We start from the raw sequence: 22,131 nt of genomic DNA on the forward strand, positions 1-22,131 counted from the left end.
ATATTGCTAGTATTCTTTAGGTATATAGATATGTATGAGAGTGGTATAATCCCCTTTCCAAACGTACTAGCTGCTATATTAATATACCAATACGCGTCACAGTTTCACTGTAGTATACTATTGCCTACACTGTACCTCGACGCCCTGTTCGATGCAGTAATAGTCCACATTGTGGATGATATAGGCAAGACTGCGTCGCGACAGGTCAAATTTGAGATGTTTTTGAAAACAACTGTCATCATCAGCTACCAAGTTTCGTGTTTTTCTGGCCTCGCTATAACAAGATCACGATAACATATTATTTCGAGGAGCGGCGAGCGAGACAGTATAAAATTGCATTATAAAACTAAAAGTTCCCTTCCACTCATAGGTTCAAATTTCGCAGAATGGACCAAGATGCCCCTTCGAGGTATCTGCTGCGATCTCTTCGTAGAGTACTCTTCTCCAAGCTGTCCTGCACGACCCTGACATTGGCGCAGCATTGTCTCGATGCTGCCCAGTAAATCGTCCGATAGGCTCCGTGAAGCCCAGTGGCAGCGCAGGCTACATACAAGATCTCCATGATGAAGGAGCTGGACTTCAAATTGAAGCCAGCGCCGATGCCCGTGATCAATACGCTACAGAACGATTTAGCAAAGGCGATCTCATACACTTGTGGAAAGTCTTGAACTTACCTCAAGAGAAACCCAATATCACCTCGGGAGGCATTGCTGCGTGCTTTGGAAGTGGTGCGTTCGAGGGCATCTCTTAACATAGCAAGCTCAGATTGCAAGAGATCTGAAGTTGCATTGTGCTCGGCTCTTTGTCGACGCAAGCTCTCACTGTTTGCAGGAGTATCTGTGTAATGTGTCAGTATCATAACTCTGTCATGTGTACCAGAATTCATCAATCGTCAATTACCTAAACCTGTTTCTTGTTTGTACGCAGTTGCTTCATCATCCTTTAAATGAGACCTTCTGTAAACACTTGTTATTAGTGCTTGTCAAGAATGAAGACGAGTTCATCATACTCGCGAACTTGATGATATCTTCCCAGGTGGTATAAAGCCAGGCGTCGTCGTGGCTCACAGTCTTCATCTGGCTCCCCGTTGTCAAATGGTGATGTCGATTCGGACCCTCGAGGGAATTGTCTCTCGGTGGGAGGATTCGAGCGCGACAGGCTACCGCCAACATTGTTTGATCCGTACGACATTTATGGTTGTTGTGTTGATCCCTCGAGAATGAATAAAGAAGGTAAGAGAAGTTGTATGGGGGAAAGATTGAAAGGAAAGATTGAAGGGAAAGATAATCATTTGGAGTGATATATCCGTGACTGGGCTGAAAAACTGGGGGCTGAAGCTCGTTTGCGTCCGTGCACATGCCGTCCGGGATTTGAGGGACAACTTAAGCGAGCGTGCATAAATTGCGAGCCGCGAATACTATTTCTGGACTGAAAGTTCCTCTTCCTTTGAACCTGAATTGCGAGTGAATAGTAAATAATGAGGCTAGGTTTGGCTAGAGAGGAGTCACCTTGAGCTATTGATACAATGGCTGGAGATTTGACCAAAATTGTGTTATTGATTGGTTGATATGCTGTGGTTTCACGCAGGCTGCTGGGAGATATGTAGCACACAGCGATGTAATGTGTCTTACGAATGGCCTGTCTCAATTCCAGACGAGTTAGAATACGGATTCATGTCTGTACTTTCAAGTGAACTGCGAACGCCTTCTGGCCAAATGCGATGCTCACTTCGCTGGGAGCTGCGAATTGCGATTCTCTATGAGGCTGTGTGTACTTGAGGTCGAGTGGATAAGTCTCAAATTAGTCATATCTCATGAGTGCATATAAAGAAGTCTGTCTCTGGCTTCTCAATTGACTCTTTATACTAGTTCAAACAGTCATTCATCATCTTCACAATTCGGAACATTTTACTACAATTTTCTCCTATCCAATCAGTACAATATGCCAGTCACTAACGAGCTCAAAGTCAAGCTTACTTTCTTCCATCGCGAAAGCCATGTTTCACCTGATGCAATTCCAAGTCCTAATTTCGTTGGTAATGCAGTGAATGATCTTTGGGACATGGAAGCTTGCGCTTGGTCGTTGAAAAGATCTGATGACATTCAGGATCCTATCAGTGGAGGAAGACAAGTTTGTGTATGTTCTACTTCAAACAACCTTCCATTCTTTCCCTCGCTAATATTGTTCTTCATTACAGCTGACACTGCGACACAATAACATCAGAGCCAACGACCGAGTAGCTGAGCAAGCTATCTCGAATCTCTGTACATATCTTTTCGAGGAGTCTTCGGTGATAACCCTGGATGAGCTCTTGGGCAGACAAAACCTCGTGATGGCACCATTCAAAGGTGACGAGATGAGCGAGACCGATAAATTGTTCGGAAGGTATTTCTCAATGGAGCATCTCAAGCAACTTAACAATACTGGAGGCGCCGGATTTGTTTGGCAAGATACAGTACAGAAAACCGATCGACCCATAACGCGCAATCTTAGCAAGTGGTTTCACGCTCCGTTAGTATTATGCTTTTATCACTTACTCGAAGCTCAGGCTAACAGGCTTGTTCAAAGACTCTACGCGGGATTATGCGTCACCAACTTTTTCGTATTCTTCGAAACTACCTTTCAAGGATTCTCTAGTGAGAATTTCGAGAAAATGGCCTCCCTCAGTGACCCTGAAATGGCAGATCTGTTCGAACGGGGACAATGGATATTACGCTGTGCTAAGGTCTTTGCAGCTTGGGCTCCACAATCAAAAAATAAAGTACGAGATCTATTACTCTGAAGCCTGAGGTCCTCCAAGCTTTTACTCATGATATTGCAGATTGAGGCGCAACTTCAAGTGTTAAACACCGAGGACAAGAAAGAAGCTCTATTCACAAAAACACGCATTATAAAGGATAAAGGAAGTCTATTCCGCTCGCAGGTTGCTTTTCTAAGTAAAACTATCCATTTGCATGGCTTCCTACCTACTGCTCATCTGCTGATATTTGAATGTCAGATAAAAGGGATCCGGGTGCATTAGAGTCTCGTCAAATTTGCAACACCATGGCTGGAATGATTTCAGATTGCGGAACCTTACACGAGTCGACCCTGGAATACATAGACAGCTGTGTGGCCAGTACAACAAAAGATGCCGGGTTCACTGTCGCGGGAATTGCCTTGGTTATGGGTGCTGCGTTCGTGCCTGTGGCCGGGCCGATACTTCTAGCCGCTGGTATGGCGGGCAGTATATGTGGAGGAGGTCTTATAGGGCATTACGGAGTGATGACCGCCATCGATGGAGTTGCTCTTCACAAAAGTAAAAAGCGTGAGTTGAAATGTTCCATTCCATTCTTCTTCCTTTTGCCGGATATTAATGATCGAAACAGTCAAGATATTCGTGAGAGAAGTCCACATTGCACTTATGTCATGTCGATCATTTCTTCTCCTTATGCTTTGGAATACTCAGCAATCTCTACAATCAGAGGAAGCCCATTACCAGGAATTTAAGAAGATGATTTCTAAGTGTTTGGGAGCTGATTTAGACCGATTTTCTGAGTCGGGCTATGTCAACACAATACTCACATCGATGGAAGAAGTCATCAACAAAACCATCGCAGAGTTCAGTGCGGAAGTTTCAAACATTGCATGAAGCATGAGTCTCATTGATGTATGAAAACGAGAGGTGCTCGGGGATGTCTGAAGCTTCTTCGGGATTTGTATTGATACTTGGAGCAAGTAAAGATTTTGGTGACTTGGGAGACGCAGTAATTAGTTTGCGGAATGTTCTGATTTGATTTATAGAGGAAAAGATACAACGATAATAAATACATGTACTCAGAATGTCAATATTGGGCAAGTTCTCTCCACCTTCTTGACCTAGAGCATACGCAAAGTCCCAGTCTTTCTAGATCAGATCTGTCGTACCCGAATACAAATTAACTGTGCTAATGTCTGTGCAGATGATTAGAGAATAAAAAAGATGACATGAATCATTGCTGACACCTGTTTGGTGGTATCTTGTGCTTATCGGGTAGTGTTTTTCATAAAGTCGTGATTATCTACTACTTTGAAACCAGACAACAATTTATGGTAAAGTCCATCACAAACTTCAAATTTAAGAGGAGATTTTGATCCTATCGTACTCCTCTCTTGTTTTTCCGAGGGGAAAGTGAGAGTGGCTTATGATCATGCCTGTATCAGTGGAGTTCCGAAGCTATCATCACTTAGCAAGCTTTGCAATTGATAAAGAGGGATTCATGACTTACGAGCATACGGACGGTCCAATCCTCTCCAGATTCAGGGACCAGTTCAATCTTGAGCGGAAATTCATCAGTGAGTGTGTTGAGCTGCTTGAATGCAATCATTGCAGCTCCAATATCCTCTTTCCCTCGCACGCAAGCCTGTTCAAGCACACCCTTTAGCAGAAATCTTTGGTTGACAGATAGCAACAGAAAACCTACACCAGATGCATGTATGAGAAAAACAGCATAATATAGAGGTAACACATCATAATGCTCGCCAGCAGCTTTTTTCTCCAAATGCGCTTTGTAAGCTTTCAAGATTAGCTTGCGTCCCCTGATATCATGGCCGTTGTAAGCAAGTTCGTATTCGTTGCGTATATCTCTGGGTAACTTATGATTTCTCAAGGCGTCAGCAGCACCACATGCATGCAAGGCTTCTAAGACCATACGGTTCTATATCATGAGTAAGCCTCTTTCCCCCACCTCTAGGTGCTTGAAAACTCACACTTTGAGCCATACGTGGGGCATCAATGCCAAAAAAATCTGAAACAGTCCGACTGAACGTAGGAGAGAAACCGTTCTCGGTAAAAACCCTATAGTTACCCCAAATCTGTTCTAGACGATTCTTTATGTGATGTGTAATTGTAGGATTCGAAGGTTCCCGGAGTAATTGAGATAAATGTGCCCGCGGCGATAACACTCCATCACTACAATCGTGCCCGCTTTTTGTACACTGAACACATCTCTCGCCTCTCTCCCTTTTTTCGGGCAAACACTTCAATGGGTCAGCTACAGATTCGTCGTTCTGCCGAGAGACAATAGATCGGTACCTTTACCTTCCTCATACGACATCGGTCGCACTTCAAAAACGTTGAGAGCGCGCGGGGGAAGGTCGGTTTGTTCCCTCTTGTCGACATTTTGATAGGGCACTCGAGTGTGCGAGTAATCCCCTTTTGCAAATTTCTTTCAAGACTATAATCTTCGACTTGTGATATTATTTCATGAGCCTTATAACAAGGCTTTATGATCAGAGTTATCCGTTGATATTGAATGAACAATGGTTATTAGGTTGTATCTTATTGCTTATGGACCTCGTGGTAAGCAATAATGTAGAAGAATTAAAAAATACAACTCAGGCACTAACACCAAGAACCAGACATCCATATTTTGCATGCATACATACGCGGCATAGTATACACTTGGATGTTGTTTTCCTCGCAGTCATGCGTGTATGCTGAGAATGCGGCTGAGAATGCGGCTGAGAATGCGGCTGAGAATGCGGCTGATGTGGATAAATTTCATTAATCACACCTGAAATGGAGATCTAAAAGTTATTTTGATGTGGCGATGCAGTATGGGCAATTGATCATGTAGAACCGATCGTTATTCATTTTCTTGCAATCTTACACAAACACAATGCTCAGCTTCGCAGCTTCACGGCTTGATAGCGCATATTCCGTTTCTCAGTACAACCCCAATCTTTATATTTGAGGACTAACATTACTCGAGACGAAAGCCGAAAAATCAGCCGCATAAGCTGCAGAAGCTTTTAGCATCATCTGATTCGATGCTTGCGAGATTAAAGAAAGCAAAAGTGCGAAGACGATGCTATTTAAAGAAATTGTCAATAATCTATGATTCAAATCCTTTTGAAACGATAAGATCAAGAGAGGAAAAATTAGAAAGGTATTGGCAATATAGGCAATTAGAAAACGAGCAACGAAATCTGTCATGGTGATGGTGCTCTGATGACTTTCAAAGTCACGGGATGATGGAGGGGATGATGGAGGGGATGATGGAGGGGATGATGGAGGAGTCGGTGGAGGAGTCGGTGGAGGTGGCGCTTCTAGATTAGGAAGCTTGACTCATGTAGTATACCAAGATTCACAGAGGCAGCGATAAAGAATATATCGAATTGAATCGTGTTGCACTGGCGGTAGATCAATGCGCAAAAGCTTTGTGCGCTACATTTCTTTTTTGCTGATATTTTTCCGGAGATGGGAGAGCCAGGTACAATCAGAGAGTGCAATGGTTTGTATATTCATGACTTGGTTGAATCGAATAATTGTGGTGTCTGAGATGTGGTAAAAAAGAATGCAATTTCTTCTAGATAATCTTATTATATTCTTTAAACAATTCTCTTGATTTCAAAACACACGGTTTGGTGATAGTTTGCTTGATACTTGGCACATATTTATCCCTTATACTAGACCTCAACTTCATTCTATCTTTGCTTCTAGGTTCGATGTCCAACTGTAGTCCAGCTTCATAGATTTCTCCATCAAGCTTCGCGCAACAGTGGCCGTAACTGCGAAAGACATGATGCACAAGTTTCGAAATGTTCGTTTTAATCTTATAGTGAGCATTGGCGGAGGCATTTCCGATACTTGGAATGATATCCGTTTTGGGGATGTTGTGGTATTTATGCCAAACAATGCTGGCGGTGGAGTTGTTCGATACGATATGGAAAGAAGGGAAAAGGATGGATTCTATCGAACGGGTGTATGTGAACAAACCGCCAAAGCTTTTCAGATCTGTAGTTATACAAATGACTTCTTCATTTAGATTACTGAAGGATATTGCCAATTTGATCACGCAAGCTTGGGTAAATATTAGCTCGTATTTCGATAACGACGACGAAGACAACATATGGCAGTATTCGGGCGCGAAGAATGACCTTCTATTCAAGACAACATTCGATCATATCGACGATAATCCGATATGTATTGCATGTGTTGAGCAAGGAGTGCTTGTACAACGAGAATCTTGTAGAAACACGTATCCCAATGTTCATTGTGAAAACATTGCTTCCGGCGGAAAAGACTTGGCAGATCATGGAGGACTGTAAGATACTCCACTATTATCGAATACATAGTACTTGAGAATCTATTCCTTAACAAGAATGACTAACAGTCCATTGCTACTGTGATGGATGCTGCAGAACATCGCCGCTAAGGCGCACCGGGCCGTGAGTTAGTTGCTGATGATCCTGTCAACGAGTACCAGTGGCACGGTATTTAGTCTCGGGCATATTCGGAAATCAGGAGGTTGGCTTTGATGTTGGTTTTGATGTTGGTAATCTCCGAAAGGCGAATCCACTCGGTCAAAATGATTACGCCGCGCAAGTGCTGGACGAATATAACGGTATAAACTGAAAGCTTTACAGCTACATGCAAACTGCAGGATGCTGCACATTAATTCTTTGCGGGAGGAATCTGTAGGTATTCGTATATTGACATGGATTCACTCTTTTTAGAATAACGGGAGATATGCTCGACAAGTGTTGAAGTCTCTTTACTTCCATCAACCTCACCGATTATGTGTTGGCCATTTTAACGTATATGCACATTCCATTCATGGACTCCCTGGAATATATGTGGCAGGTTCACATCGCATGTGTACTTGTGATCCGAACACCAACGATATTAATGGTGAAAATTAGGCACAAGTCGAATCTTTCTATTTCCTCAAAACACCTTTCAAGACTAGCAGCAAATACCCGCTTTTGGATACTTTCAGATTTCTTCAGCATGACCAACGGAATGAATGTTGATCAAATTCTTTCTTGGATAACGAGGTCTTGGTTCGTTGTAATCTTCTCAGTTGATATCACTAGACTGCAGTAGCCAAAAAATCAAATGTCTGATTTGTATCCTATTATATTCTCCCCCTGTTTGATGGCTAGGAACATTTTTTCAGGCCTGTGAAGCCAGTCAATTACAGTTTTCAAGATTACCACGCCAGCACATGCGGCATTTACAGGATCAAGATACTATCATTCGATGTTGACGCTCCTACTGAGCCACTCGTCCCTTCAGATGCTCCTGAACTTGAAGCTGCTCGATCAGAGCTTATTGATGCAACGTTAATGCTTCATGATCTCATTCTTGGACCTAAGGAGTATTTGATGAAATTCACTGTGAGTATACACAAAAGCAACTACTAAGCCCTTTGCTAACTTGTCAAAGCACGATTGACTCATAAGTATGCAAGCAATTGGACGCTTCAGCATTGCGAAAAGCATTCCGGTTCATGAAGAAGTATCTTATGCCGATATTGCAAAAAAGTGTGGTGTCAATGAGCTTGACGTCCATCGTATTCTTCGTCATGCTATGACTTTATGTCTATTCAAGGAACCGAAGAGGGGCGTTGTTGCTCACACAGCTACATCCAGGATGATAGAAGAAGATCAGCAAATGGCGGATTGGGTCGCGACATCTCTGATGAGCTCTGGCAAGCCGCGACCCAGACAGTTAACGCTATGGTGAAGCATCCGGGGTCCGAAGAGCCAAATGAAACTGTATATTCCCTTGATACAAAGTGTAGATAGCTAGACTGATGAACTTCTATAGGGGTTTGCGCTTGCGAACGGTTCGGACAAATCTGTATTCGAAGTTCTGTCCTAGAATCCAGCACGAGCAAAACGTTTTGACAGTGCCATGAAAGCTTGGATAGAGGGTACAGGATACGATCTTCAATATGTCATTGATAACTACTCCCGGAAGGAGATTAGTAATGGTACTGTCGTTGATGTATGTAATATTTCTACTCTTTTTCATTTATTATCCCGCTAATGAATCAACAGGTCGGCGACTCGCATGGCTTTGCCTGCACACGACTTATGAAAGCATTCCCTAACCTCAACTTCATTGTTCAAGACCTTTCGCCAGTAGTTGAAGCTGGTGCCAAGACTGTCCCCTCGGAGCTTCCAGACAAAATCAAGTTCATAGCCTATGACTTTTTGAAAGAACAGCCTATCAAGAATGCGGACATCTATTTCTTCCGATGGATTTTCTACAACCAGTCTAACAAATACTGCCTTTAAATACTGCGCAATTAAATTCCCGCTCTCAAAAAAGGTGCGCGCATTTTCATCAACGATAATGTACTTCCAGAGCCTGGAACTTGGCCAAGATGGCGCGAGGAACATTTGAGATCTATAGATCTTACCATGTTGGAGTTACAAAACTCGAGGGAAAGAGAATTGGAAGATTGAACTAAACTCTTCGAAGATGCGGATCCAAGGTTTATATTCAAGGGAGGGAAGCAACCTACTGGCTCTAACCTTTGGATTTTGGAAGCTGTTTAAGATGGAGATTCTGCGACTGGATACTTTGAGCACACAATCAAGGAATAATCCACCTTAACATGTACCTTGTACTCAGTCCCAGATCCACTAAAAATCATCAACGGTTTGAACGTTCAATAGAGATTGTGAACCTTTCCTTAGAATGTCAGTCAGCTAGATGATTGATTGATCGATTGATTATATTTGACGTCCGTGTGAAGAAGGGATCTGCAGGTGAATCAGCATACCTTGATCTGTGAGACCTATTAGATTATAGATCTCATAGATCTGACTGAAAAGCACCTATTAGAGTACTAGCAAAGGTAGTCGGTTCAATTGGATTACTTCTCAATAGTCTTAATGATTAGAAGCATTTGAGCTTCATTATTACTCAGCTGTATATTGTAATTAAACAACCAGAATTGAGATAATAGTGGTAGTACATGTACTAATAGAAGATAGATACATATTCTCGTACTGATAAACCACATTGGCCTACTTAATCAATTATACAATCCAGAAGGATAGTAATTTGTAGGTAGCCTCGGTAGGTAGATAGGTTATGACGTAATCGAAAATTCTCAACTAACTTCCACAATGATGCGATCCGACCCCGCATTCTTACCAACCAAAACAGCAACATCAAACGGTTACAACAACTCGGGGTAAGAGCTACTAACAATATATATTCTACCTAAACATCCAAATACCAAAAATACCAATTCCCAACCAACAATTTTCTCCCACTCTTCACAGAAACAACACTCAAACCATTGATACCTCTCCACTACCCAAAAAAATGTCACCCTCTACCCCGCGCATCCTCCTCCTCGGCGGCCACGGCAAAGTATCTCTCCTACTAACCCCCAAGATCCTCTCTCGATCTTGGAACCTCATCTCCATGATCCGCAACCCCGATCACAAAGCCGACATCCTAGCCGCGGCATCGCGCGCCCCCAAAAGCAGCGCCGGAAACCTCGAGGTGCTCGTCTCCAGCATTGAAGATGTCAAGAGCGAGAGCGACGCAAAGAGCATTTTGGACCAGGTAAAAGCGGATTGGGTGATCTGGTGTGCTGGTATGAATTTTCCCATTCCTTGCATTCTTCTCATTTTTATTTCTAAAAGGGAGGGGAGGGGTGTCAGAAATTGCGATTTTCAAATAAAGAAATAGAATACTGCTTAACCACTTGCCAACCAAACAGGAGCCGGAGGCAAAGGCGGCAAAGACCGCACCTACGCCATCGATCAAAACGCCTGTATTCATTTCATCCGGGCCTCTCTCGCGACTCCCTCGGTCAGCAAATTTCTCCTCGTTTCCGCGCTCATATGCCGGCGCTCTCAGGCTCCATGGTGGAGCGAAGAAGATTGGGCGTATGTGCAGAAAGTCAATAATGAAGTGCTTCCCGATTATTACAAAGCGAAATTGGCGGCAGATCAAGCGTTAGTGGTGTTGAGCGAGAAGAGGAAAGATCTGACGTGGATTGATTTGAGGCCGGGGACGTTGAGTGATGAGGAGGAGACGGGGAGGGTGAGTTTGGGGAAGACGACGGGACAGGGGAAGGTTACAAGAGGGGATGTGGCGGAGGTGGCGGTGAGACTGTTGGCGGAGGAGGGGGTGAAGAGTGGGTATTTTGATTTGTTGAATGGGGAGGGGGAGGTGGGGGAGGAGGTGGGGAGAGTGGTGAAGGAGGGGGTGGATTGTAGAGAGGGGGAAGAGTTTGAGGATTTGAAGGGAAGTGAATTTTTGAAGCTTTGAATAATTATTAGGTCTATGGAATGATTGGGCGATAGTCATTATCTTATCCCTGAAAAGAAGTCTTCCACGTGGACCAAATCGTCTCATCAAAAAAGTATGATAGGAAAAGTATCTGTGAATTCGAAGCAAACATTGATCAATACCATCTTTTCTATACCCTCCACGCTCTTATAAACTTCAACCGAGATTCCATATTCCCACCCCCCCTTCGTTCAACCTCTCAAAGAAGATCAAAGATTTCAAAGGGTTTGAATCCAGACGGTATCCGGCATCCGGTATGCAGGTATGCCAGAAAGATTAATCGATTCCCATGATACACGTAATTAATCATTCTCAAATCACCATTATACTCATTATCATACAAGCATGAAAGATAGTAAACAAGTCTCCTATTGTATATAAAACTAATATAGCTATCTACGCAGCTACTTTTGTTCACATTGTCTTATGAAAGGGGAAACTCTATTCTCATCCATCTCTAACTTGACCCACAAGCAATAGACATTCAATAGTCTAGCTCCTTTAAAGTGTTTCTCTTCTAGAAGAAAACACCTACTACGCCCTAGCAAACATAAGGCAAAATGGTATCATATAATAAAGAAATCAACCAAACACACCCATTAGCAATAAACTCATTTCCTTGCTTTCGTCTTCATCCTAATATCTTTCTCTCCCCCGAGATTCGCTCACAACCAATCTAGCAGCACGCTCTTCCTATTCCCACCCCTCCCTCTCATCAACCTCCTAATCCGCAATCCCCAACCCAAATTCCTCATACATTTCCCCAACCCTCACACCCCTATTATCGGCAATCATACCCAGCAGCCCCTGTCCCACATCCTTGATATCATTATAATCATGCAACAACCTAATATGTCGCTTGACCGTTTGCTTCGCCGGTTTCTCCAATCCTTCCGTGATTTGCTGTATTTTCTCCTGTTTTTGTGCAATTTCTGCTTTGAGATTCGCGTTGCGTGTTTGGATTGATGTCTAGTGACAGAGTTAGTTGATCACTTTAAGGAAAAAGAAATTATGGGATCAAAGGTAGACTAAGACTTACAAGTTTCAGCGCTTTGATCTCGGCTAAAAACGCATCTTGGCGTTGGGAGGAGGGAGTATTTGACAATGTTGATACTTGACTTCCGGATACTTTGTTTTTAGTACCACCAGCGGTAGATATCTTTTCGTTGATAGTGACATCTTGATCTACGGGCTCTGAAGCTTTTGCAGTCTGCTTCCCTTTGTTCTTGAGTAAGCTTGGTCTTCCCCTTTTCTTCTTCTCAACCACCGGCTCTTCTTGCTCGTTAGCCTCTTCTGCTTCTTCGTCAAGGTCCTCACTTTCAATGCTACGAAGCTCAAATTTGTCGGTTATTTGTTGCTCTTCGTCTGCAACATCAGAATCGCTATTACTAATTCGCCTAGGTTTAGCTGCGGAGGGTCGACCTCGTTTCTTCTTCTCTGATGCAGGTGGTTTTTCCTCAATCTGTGTAACTACCTGATTCGTCCCACCACTCTTAGCCCTGCTGCTCAATACTCCTGTCGAATCTTCTTCGCCAGATTTTGTGTCTTCAGTACTGGCACCCAAGTCTTTAGTTCCAGGTGGTCGGCCTCTCATTCTTGGTTCTGGCCTAACCTTTTTTGAAGGCGGCGATTCATTGAGTAGCGCGTCTTCTTCCTCATCTGAGTCAACAATCTCGGTCGGGACATTCTTACCACCACTACTAACATCATTCGAAATACCCTTCACGGTACCATTCCTGAGATTCAAGCTAGAATCTTTGCGAGCAGGTCGACCTCTTTTTCTCTTCTCGGGTGAAGCGTTGGCCAGTAGGCTAGGATCAGGTGCAGATTCGTTGATATCGGGATCCACAACTTTGTCGGAAGCTTTTGTAGCAGCATTGCTGGAACTTGCTTCGGCAGTTCCAATGATACCCTTGTTCGCGGTAATAACACTAGAAGAGTTGTGACTGGAAGGTCTGCCTCTTTTTCTTTTCTCTGGCGAAGAACTGATCACAACTGGTTGATCACTTCTTGCGGCTACAGTCTCTTGTAATGCAATGACCATTTGACTTGCTTCTGGAGGTTTAATGGGCCCCTTGTTTGGATCAGTCACTGCGGAGACCTTACGACTAACCGGTCTACCTCTCTTTTTCTTTTCGGGTAATGTGTTGGCAGAATCTTGCGGCTCATCAAGTGATTGCGTCTCAGATACTGGCTCACCGACACTAGCATCAGTAATAGCCTTCTTTGGAATGTTTGGAGCATCGTCAACAGTTATCTTTTCCGGACTTAGTCGAGACACCTTTCGGCTAGCAGGTCTTCCCCTCTTTCTCTTCACTGGTGAGGAATCGAGATCAGCTAGTTCATCAATGAAATGAACATCGCCTATAGACTCCTTCGCGATGCTCTCTGAGGTTTCTTCCGTTGTAACAATTCCAGAGCTTTCGTTGACAGCTTCGTTGACGTGTGTTTTCTCGGGATTCAGTTCTGATGTCTTTCGACCAGGTCGACCCTTTTTATTCGGTCGTACAGACGAGCTTTCATCTGAATCATCACTTGCTTCCTCGGATGGGGTGACTTGTACATCAACATGATTGTGAGGCAATGGTGAAGCCTCGTACGATAACTCGTCAGGTTCTGTATTTTCTGCTTCAACCCCAGAAGATTTACGTCCTGCAGGTCTTCCCCTCTTTCCCTTGACGGATGAAGATGGGATAGCAATATACTTTCCAGTAGATTTGTGACTAGGCGTAGCTTGTTCCATTTCAATATCTCCAGGTATAATCACTGAAACGTTACTCGAATCATGTCTGGCAACTTCTTCAGTGTTGGTTTTCTCGGGACTCAAGCCCGAAGACTTTCTCCCGGCTGGTCTTCCTCTCTTTCGTTTGACAGGCGAAGACGAATTCGCGGTTATTTCATCCATCGAATCATTGATTCTAGACTCATCATGATTCTCAATAATCTCGACTGGGGCAATTGCTGTTACGCCATCTAACTCATCCAATTCTCCGTCTGGTCCCTCGGAATAGTTCTCCTCAAGAATCAAATTTGAAGGGTTTCTACCCGCCGATCTCCATTTTCTCTTCATCTCTTGCATGGAATGAATAGGATTGTTTCCAGTTGGCTCATCTCTTGATTTGCAACAGACGTTCGAATTTATAGTATTCCCATCCATCAAAACCTTCTCCCTCTCAAGATCTTCATCATCATTTGTAACAGTAGACAACGTGGAATTTTTTCTCCCGGATGGCCTTCCGCGCTTTCTCTTTTCGGGTGTAAGGCTACTTGGATATACCTTGTCTGCTGGGAGTTTTCTCGGAGATGAATGTGCCTCAGCCGATTTGTTGGTAAGAGTGGTTTCGTGTCTTTTTGGTGGATCCACAGCTGCTTTATCCTCTTCCATGGCAAGCTCATCAGCAGATAACAAGGATACCTTTCTGCTAGATGATCGTCCTGGGTTCCTCTTCTCAGGTACGGGGCTATTTGGAGAGGAATCATCTGCTGTGGCATCTGTGGGAGCTATATGCTCCATTGCGTCATCTAGTTTGTCAATATGCTCATCGACAGATAATGTAGAAATCTTCCTGGTAGATGGTCTGCCTCGTTTCTTCCTCTCGGCCACGGGACTTCGTACGCTTGAGTCTTCCTCGTCCTCCATACCCATTGACTTATCTGGGCCAACTTCGACAAGCATTGCTTTGCTTTCAATATTTTCTTCGTCAGCTTGACTGTTGGCCATTTTAGATCTTCTGATTCCTGGTGGTCGACCCCTCTTATTTGTTGGTTTTTGCGGTGATATCTGAGTAGTAGACAGCTGAATATCTGTATTATCTTCGTCGGCTCTAGAATCTTCCTCCACTTTCCCGGCAGAACCAATCAGCGCACGCTCAGCCGGCTCTCGAATCTCTTCAAAATCATCTATTCCATTCTGTGAAGTTTCGGATTCCATTGTTTCTAGCTCTTTGAGATTTTTCTTTGGGTCGATGGAACTTGTAGCACATTCTCTCCCAAACGAGCTCATAGCATCTTCGGCCTCCAGATCCTCATTTTCTTCTCCGACAGCATCGACTCCTGTGGCCATTTCCACATTCTTTCCGTATTTCACCGAGCTATCGAATGTGTTTCTATTATGACTGAGTTTTTGCGGAGATTGTTGACTTGATTCTGTGATCGCATCGCTATCCGGAATTTCTACCTGGCTTGGCTGCACTGGAGCTTCCAACCTGGAAAGTGAAGGCAATTCAACATCGTTCAAGCTGTCATCATCCACGGGTAGTTGATTAGTGATTCTGAGATCTTGAATATGAGAGGGATTTGACACATTTCCCGTATTCGTGGAATTCGTAATATTCTCATCTATTGACGGGGCTCCTTCCAAAAAATCGTCTCCGGGCGCGAATTCAACAGGTGATTGTTCCAGAATAGATATTGAGCTCGGCTTCCCTTCAAGGTCCCTTAAATCTTCATTACTCAGGAACCCGCTGGTAATGCTTTCAGCACCATGATCTTCGTTCCCAGAATTTGCATCTTTGTTAACAATCCTTTCAGTCTCAACAATCGTTTCGGAATACGTGGTGTTCGAAGTTGGAACATGGTCGCAAATTTTTCCGATCTGATTGGTCTCTTCATCGATAAATTTATCAATTACTAACCCAGCTCCTATCTCGGTGACAGCTTTTTCCGAGTTCGAGATGTCGTTGCCCCTCTCTGACACGGGATTCTCGCTGTCTAATCCCGAATCCTTGATCTTATCATCTGACTTGTCGTGGATTTGTTTCTCAAAATAGATTTTTCCTCCAAAAGGATCAGCATCCGCGATGAGACTAGAGTCAATTGTCATTTCAGTAGTTGTTGTGATTGTCTTTAAAGTATTCTTACGAGTTTCCTCGAGTAAAGCTGGTTCATCAACTTTGACCAATTCTTGATCGCCAATCTCCTCCTCAGGAAAATCGGGAATGCTTTTATCACCAGCTAGATTCATCTCTTGGTCTTCTTGCCCATCTGCCGTATCATTGTATTTTTCCGAAATTGCTCCACTTTCTTCCTTGTACGACTTGACGTCTTCCATAACCATTTTTTGCTTTTGGGCCACGGGAGCGTTTTTGTCCAACCCTTCCTCCGTGGGTATATCTGAGGCTGCTGTATCATCACGTCGAGAACTCACATCGACATCTCCGCCCCCGATTTTCGATATGGATACAGCCTGGCCATCGCACTGTAGCAAAATCGCTTGACGCGATTCTACATCCATATCTTCAATGCCAATTTTTGATACCGATCCATTTTCCTCAATCACATCCTCGTCATCAGCCGGCCCATCACACTGTGGTAAAAGTAAATTCTGTGATCCTCTCGGATCCACCTCACCAGCTTCTACCATCCGACCAACATCTTTTGTCGTCTCCTTGACCTTTGCCCCATTCTCAATGCTCGTTTGCGTCTGCATCGCACTATCCTCTTCATCCTCCAACTCCATACTCTCAGCCTCCCTAAACCGCTGCCAATCCCACTGTTCAATAAGATCCATCCCCAGATCCGTTTCTGGCAAGCCCCTATCCATTTTGAGATCCACAAACTTACAACCCTCAGACTTTCTCCACCGTTCTTCCGTTTCTTTTCACGGTACGCAATGTCTTTTTCTTCACCATCAAACCTTATCTTGTGGCGATGATATTTTCAGACTTTGGATCAGCCTTCTTGATTGGACATCATCGAGAAATTTCAGAGGCGATTCTGAAACTAAAATTAAACACGAAAACAGGAAAAGAAAAACAAACTCCGAAAAAAGTAAAAGTGAAGGTGAACTTTCTTTTCGAAAAGAACAAACGCGTCGATATCACCTGCGTTGCGCACGGACCTATAAAACACGAAGAAACCAGGTTTATCACGTGATATCTCTAATTCTGCATCTGATCCGAAGGGTCCAGATCGAATCCAGCGGTTCAAATGTCAAAAGGGTTGGAAAAATGGAGACTGGGTACAAGGATTTTATACTGGCATCAGTTACATAGAGCGAAAACCCTGAGTAAACTACTAGTCGTTCACGGCTATGTGTCAAAATGATTTTTATATGGAGAATGTTCACATTCGTTGGAGCTATACTGACGAACGTTTTATTAATGGTGCATATATGGATTAACAGGCTGGAAACTTGGTCTAGTGATTTATCCTAATGAACATCTCGTCTGCTGAACGAAGATGGCCCAGAGCGCTCAGAATGAGATCATATATCAATATAGCCGCTTCAATAGAGTTTCAGGTCCAATTTTCACAGCTTGAGGATCATGTAAATCTGGGGGCCAGAACTTTGACATGGGGAGGGAAAATTCTCCATTCATGACCATTAAACGACCAGTTTACCCTATGAATCATATCTCAGCAGCAAAAGATCTTATTCTCCTGCTAGCAAGTGACCCACGTCATCTATTAAATAATGACCGAGAAAAACGAAACCACAAGACTGAAGTCTTTAATCCTCCGAGATTCCTCATATACACATCCCCCACCAAAGAATTTAATAGAAACTTTCTACCATGGTATCCTTGTTCTTTCCCGCAATATCACTTGGGCCTTGTCCCTCGCCCAGCCTGAATACACTCTCGACCACACTCAATTCCGTAGCCGTAGTATCCAATCCAGTAACGGCCATCCAATCGTTAACGACCATACCTGCACCAACTACACTGCTACCTCTGTTTACACTACCTGCAACCAATGGAACTTGTAATAACGAAGATAATTCATCTTGATCTTGAATGCTGGTTTTTGGATGGACGATACCACCTTGGTTGGAAAGTGCCATATAGGATCCGACAAGGACATTGTCGGCAATGGTTTGACGGAAAACTTCAACACCGAGGACATCGGCAATAATTTCTTCGGTTTCGCGCTCAAGATCTGGATGGACAAGGGCGACATGATCGTTTGATACTATGACATTTCCAAGGGCTGAAAGCCTCTCTTCTATTCTCTGTTTGGTTGTTCGTTAGTATTAGGGAATAAACCGGAGCCTTGAAAGAGTGAAGCCAAGCTTATTTCACGCATCGCAAAGCTCAAAGCTTGTCGCAAAGCCCTCCAATCACCCAGAATGATAAAAAAATAACCCACCTGTATCTTAACACTGTCCGGTAAACTATTTCTCAAATGTTGCAACTCCTGATCTGTTGTGCTCGTTGGTACCAAAAGTCCCTTCTTGTTACCTGCAGTCAGACGTCCAATAATACGAGTTCCTGCGATTGTGGCATGGCAAATTGGGATAACATCTTGGAGTTCTGCTTCGAATACACTTTTTGTTTGCCTCATTAGTTTTTGCTCATTCACCAAGAGAAGACTGGAATGCGCCGGAATCAAAGTTGTAAGAGCTTAAAGATACACATACCTGTAGAAATTCTCACTGGCGCCAACAGCAACCAAGGCATATGAGTTTGTCAATGTAGAGAAGACACCGACTCTAAAAGATTCAATTTGTCAGCAACCTATCCAATGTTCGAAATTCTTCGTGCTTGGTATCCATTCTCTCTCCCTCCGCATATTGCCAGTTCAATCCCATCCTTCCACCACTCGTCACATCAATTGTGCCACCCGTGGTGGGGTACTCGTCCCTCACTTCAATCCATCATATCATCCATCGAGGAGGGGTAAGGCAGGCAGGCAAACTTACTCATTTGAATTCTCAAACTGCGCACGAACAGCCATATTTAAATTATCTGCGAAAGTATGATCTTGGATATCTGGTATTATTTCTGGGAGAGATTTCTAATCAAAAAAAGTGAACGGATTGATTGATTGTTGTGGTTTGTAGAATTATGAATTTTGAATGAAGATTTTCGAAGTTCTCTGCAGTGGATTTATTAGGAAAATCAGCAAACCCTTTCTCGATAGCAACTATACGCTAGCAGGGATTTCATGTGGGATGACTCTTATAATTGCGCTAAAATGTACCAAATTTACTAAAAACAGTTAAAATGCTTCTCGACTCATTTTTGCTCAGAGTGAAATACTACCGGTAGGTAGTGAGGCATGAAGGAGAGTGAAGAGTGGCAAATATATTATCACAACTGTCATTGGATACCTGTTTGTCTAGTACCTCGCATTCAGTTTGATATTCTCCAAGCATTATTTATATACGCAGCTGGGCACTCTGTGATTGGTTCAATTCATTTAATGTTTAATGTTATGCTCGCGCTGAGTCACAGGGCTGTACTGTGGTGAGGCTGAGGTACCTACCACCTACCTACCTAGTTCTACTCTCAGTATATGGACTATTGCCATTGTATCACGTGGCACATTTCACTCTATGCTCATCGTTGAAGGGGACTTACTAGTGGCACCATGCTTTTAACCTGAACACTTTGAAATTCGTCACAACGATTAAAGTGGTATTGGAAGATACTTACTTACAGCATAGCTTAAAAAGTAAACATCGATACCTCAATCGGGATAACTCGGCCCTAGTTGGACTTGGAAAGGAAGAATACTATCACAATGAACACCAAGTGGTTTCGTTTGTGACACTTGGGTGGTGATAATGTTATCCATGAGTATTCTTCTAGGCTGGCTTGTTGTGTGTATCATCATGAAGGAATCGGAATAAGGATGGATCAATGATACTGGGTAAACTCCGATTCATGCCCGTTTACAAACCTCAAAGCCAAGTGCCTCTGAGATGAAGGTAAACTTGTTGTGAGCTTCTGCGATTCCAATTGAAGGCGGTGATACCATGAAGTTTCGAGGGAAGCACAACACTAGTACCGGGTGTTCAAAGCTACGTCTTTCATTCATCGTTCAGGTTTGTTTGAGAAAAGTAGAAGCCAAAAGTTTTACAACTACTAGAAAGTATATGAAAGTCCGCGGATCTCTGGGAGAACTATACAATTGTCTTAGAGACAGCCAGGAGCGATTTCCCCATGCGCGCTCAATTCATGTATCAATGCTCAAAAAACATCCCTTCTATTCCTGTTCCTGCGAATCCACAAGTATCCCACTTGCATTTTCGGCCCTTTCATAAAACTCGAAATGATGCCCTCCATCAAACTGCTCATCTTCGGGCAATCATCCCACCTACAAGAGTAAAAATAATTGTCCATATCCCTGTTTTTCAACTTGTTTGGATCCAGTTTGCTAATGCGGCTGCCACCAACTGTCATTCGGCATGTAGCTCATAACCGGCTTGGGAACTCTGTTACGTCCTTGGAATCCAAACTTGAATCGTAATTTTTCCTCTTCAAAAGTCTCATAGCTTGGTCCATCCGCATTCTTCCATGAAAACCTCACATCCTTCCCAGTTTCCGCCTCTATTTTCAACAAGGCAAGCTGTTCCCTTTCGTATTGTAACCTATCCCCGGTATAGTAAGCCGCAGGATCATAGTCAACGACGGGGATACTTTTTGCTCCCTCAAGTCCTGGACAGTTTTCTCCAAGACAATACCCTTTCCTCATTGGTATCTCCACCGGTGAGCAGAGGTGATAACAACAAACAAATGAGTCCGATTGATTGTGCCTCCAATATCTACAGAAGCTTTTTTTTCTAGTAATACAATATCCGGTATGTTGAGCATGTTGAGGTCCAACCCTCAAGGGCATCCTGGTATTTGCTTCTGTGCAGGTCTCCCACGCTATCGTTTCGTCAATGCATTGTTCACCCGCACGCCTCTCTACTGGGATAGGATGGTAAATCCGAACTGCTGGAAATGACCACTTCCTTTGATAACTCTCGGTGGTTTCCCAAGGGCAGGGCGCTCCGTGGTTATGGCCATGAGGGTTGGATGCATTATTTTGAAGATTAATATGTGATCGATAGTCGACATTAGACTTTCCAAGAAAATTAGCAGAGGATCTTGCAGGTTGTTTGGTATTAGATTATTTACCATTGTTTCGGATGCTATACCGAACACTGGTATCCCCTCTGGTAATACTCTAGTACGAAAGCAATAAAAATGAAATAGACAGTAAGTGAATATTCAAATTTACAGATGCAAATCAGTTATTCTTCGAACTTTCAGCTGCTTTATGATATTTTTTAAAAGTAACAGGCATTGATTCACGGGAAACAATCTTCTCCCTATGATGCTAATGCTGTCTACTCTTTCCCTGATTATAGATTAATAGGTACCTCACCTCGCTCTTTCCCAACTTCCTTCACTATAAAAAAACAATTTCAAGGCATCATATCACCACATCCTAGCTCCCGCGAATTGTTGCAAGAAGTGAAAATATCACGATCTGCAACTCATATGTCACAAATTCCATTTCCGCATCCAGAGAACAAACTGAATAATAGTTCCTGAAATATCCACACTCATAAAAACCCATCCATCTAACTCACAATCTCCATAGACAATACACACTCCCCACATTCTTACCCATTTCTACCTTTCTTTCAATCCTCCATATCTCCAACTCCCCATCCCACAATCCTCAAAACAAAAATTCTGAAATGCCCAGAAAAAGATATCTTCCCCAGTCTCAAATTCTCCCCACTTGATCGCTATATCAGAATCAGAATCAGATACTTATCTAGTATTCATCATGGTATGAGACCTAGCCCACTTTGGATCTCGATAATTAGGACATGATATCCATATAGTGAGCTACCTTTATATCATGCATCATCTTCCTCTCAATCCAACTCCAATTCCAACTCCATTCTCATCGCCTAAAACCAACCAACCAACCAAGCCCAACCAAGCCCAATACTAAATCTGTTCACCTAATCCCCATCACATACTATCATTATCATCATCCATCAACCATCCCACAAAAACTCAAACTCAAACTCAAAACCAACTCAATAACATTCCACACCTTCTCACTACCCATACAACAATATATCCTCTCCACTCGACTCGAATACATTCCACTCCACTCAATTTAGAAACAAATCTTACTCGAGTAATGAAAACCTGAAGATTCCTACCTACCTAGCTAGCTAGCTACCACCATATGAAAAGACATCAATCGATATCATCATGAAGTGAAGCAAAGCAAAGTAAAGTGAAGCGAAAAAATAATGGAAACATATATCTACCTAGTAGTATCATGGAACAGGATTAAATCGACTATAAGCAGTGAAATGTATGGGA

General features: G+C 43.2%; 8 protein-coding genes across 8 annotated transcripts; 3 read left to right on the forward strand and 5 right to left on the reverse strand.

Annotated features, from left to right (window-relative positions):
• Positions 1 to 364: 364 nt before the first annotated feature.
• On the reverse strand, positions 365 to 1,191 carry EAE97_003697 (uncharacterized protein; the record flags this gene model as incomplete). Its single annotated transcript, XM_038874209.1, has 4 exons — positions 365 to 617; positions 675 to 837; positions 901 to 956; positions 1,010 to 1,191. 4 exons carry the CDS (start codon positions 1,189 to 1,191, stop codon positions 365 to 367), a joined length of 654 nt encoding a protein of 217 aa, XP_038734818.1.
• A 750-nt stretch (positions 1,192 to 1,941) lies between these two features.
• Positions 1,942 to 3,631, forward strand: EAE97_003698 (uncharacterized protein; the record flags this gene model as incomplete). Its single annotated transcript, XM_038874210.1, has 6 exons — positions 1,942 to 2,136; positions 2,198 to 2,511; positions 2,569 to 2,761; positions 2,822 to 2,936; positions 2,999 to 3,307; positions 3,369 to 3,631. The coding sequence occupies 6 exons, from the start codon at positions 1,942 to 1,944 to the stop codon at positions 3,629 to 3,631; spliced, it is 1,389 nt and encodes a 462-aa protein (XP_038734819.1).
• Positions 3,632 to 4,096: 465 nt separating this feature from the next.
• On the reverse strand, positions 4,097 to 4,740 carry EAE97_003699 (uncharacterized protein; the record flags this gene model as incomplete). Its single annotated transcript, XM_038874211.1, has 3 exons — positions 4,097 to 4,195; positions 4,248 to 4,676; positions 4,729 to 4,740. 3 exons carry the CDS (start codon positions 4,738 to 4,740, stop codon positions 4,097 to 4,099), a joined length of 540 nt encoding a protein of 179 aa, XP_038734820.1.
• Positions 4,741 to 8,343: 3,603 nt separating this feature from the next.
• Positions 8,344 to 9,244, forward strand: EAE97_003700 (uncharacterized protein; the record flags this gene model as incomplete). Its single annotated transcript, XM_038874212.1, has 3 exons — positions 8,344 to 8,523; positions 8,630 to 8,755; positions 8,809 to 9,244. 3 exons carry the CDS (start codon positions 8,344 to 8,346, stop codon positions 9,046 to 9,048), a joined length of 546 nt encoding a protein of 181 aa, XP_038734821.1. The 3' UTR covers positions 9,049 to 9,244.
• Positions 9,245 to 9,932: 688 nt separating this feature from the next.
• On the forward strand, positions 9,933 to 11,047 carry EAE97_003701 (uncharacterized protein; the record flags this gene model as incomplete). The annotated part of the gene is made up of 2 exons (XM_038874213.1): positions 9,933 to 10,367; positions 10,494 to 11,047. The coding sequence occupies exons 1-2, from the start codon at positions 10,091 to 10,093 to the stop codon at positions 11,045 to 11,047; spliced, it is 831 nt and encodes a 276-aa protein (XP_038734822.1). The 5' UTR covers positions 9,933 to 10,090.
• A 744-nt stretch (positions 11,048 to 11,791) lies between these two features.
• EAE97_003702 (uncharacterized protein) lies at positions 11,792 to 16,610 on the reverse strand (the record flags this gene model as incomplete). Its single annotated transcript, XM_038874214.1, has 2 exons — positions 11,792 to 12,037; positions 12,108 to 16,610. The coding sequence occupies 2 exons, from the start codon at positions 16,608 to 16,610 to the stop codon at positions 11,792 to 11,794; spliced, it is 4,749 nt and encodes a 1,582-aa protein (XP_038734823.1).
• Positions 16,611 to 17,113: 503 nt separating this feature from the next.
• EAE97_003703 (uncharacterized protein) lies at positions 17,114 to 18,915 on the reverse strand. Its single transcript, XM_038874215.1, has 5 exons — positions 18,711 to 18,915; positions 18,526 to 18,651; positions 18,429 to 18,500; positions 18,158 to 18,335; positions 17,114 to 18,020 (listed from the first exon to the last, which is right to left on the reverse strand). Exons 1-5 carry the CDS (start codon positions 18,743 to 18,745, stop codon positions 17,565 to 17,567), a joined length of 867 nt encoding a protein of 288 aa, XP_038734824.1. The 5' UTR covers positions 18,746 to 18,915; the 3' UTR covers positions 17,114 to 17,564.
• A 1,255-nt stretch (positions 18,916 to 20,170) lies between these two features.
• Positions 20,171 to 20,820, reverse strand: EAE97_003704 (uncharacterized protein; the record flags this gene model as incomplete). Its single annotated transcript, XM_038874216.1, has 2 exons — positions 20,171 to 20,706; positions 20,745 to 20,820. The coding sequence occupies 2 exons, from the start codon at positions 20,818 to 20,820 to the stop codon at positions 20,171 to 20,173; spliced, it is 612 nt and encodes a 203-aa protein (XP_038734825.1).
• Between the last annotated feature and the right edge of the window lie 1,311 nt (positions 20,821 to 22,131).

Source organism: Botrytis byssoidea (assembly GCF_014898295.1).
Source record: "Botrytis byssoidea strain MUCL 94 chromosome Unknown BBYS_006, whole genome shotgun sequence".
Classification (NCBI taxonomy): Eukaryota; Fungi; Ascomycota; class Leotiomycetes; order Helotiales; family Sclerotiniaceae; genus Botrytis; species Botrytis byssoidea.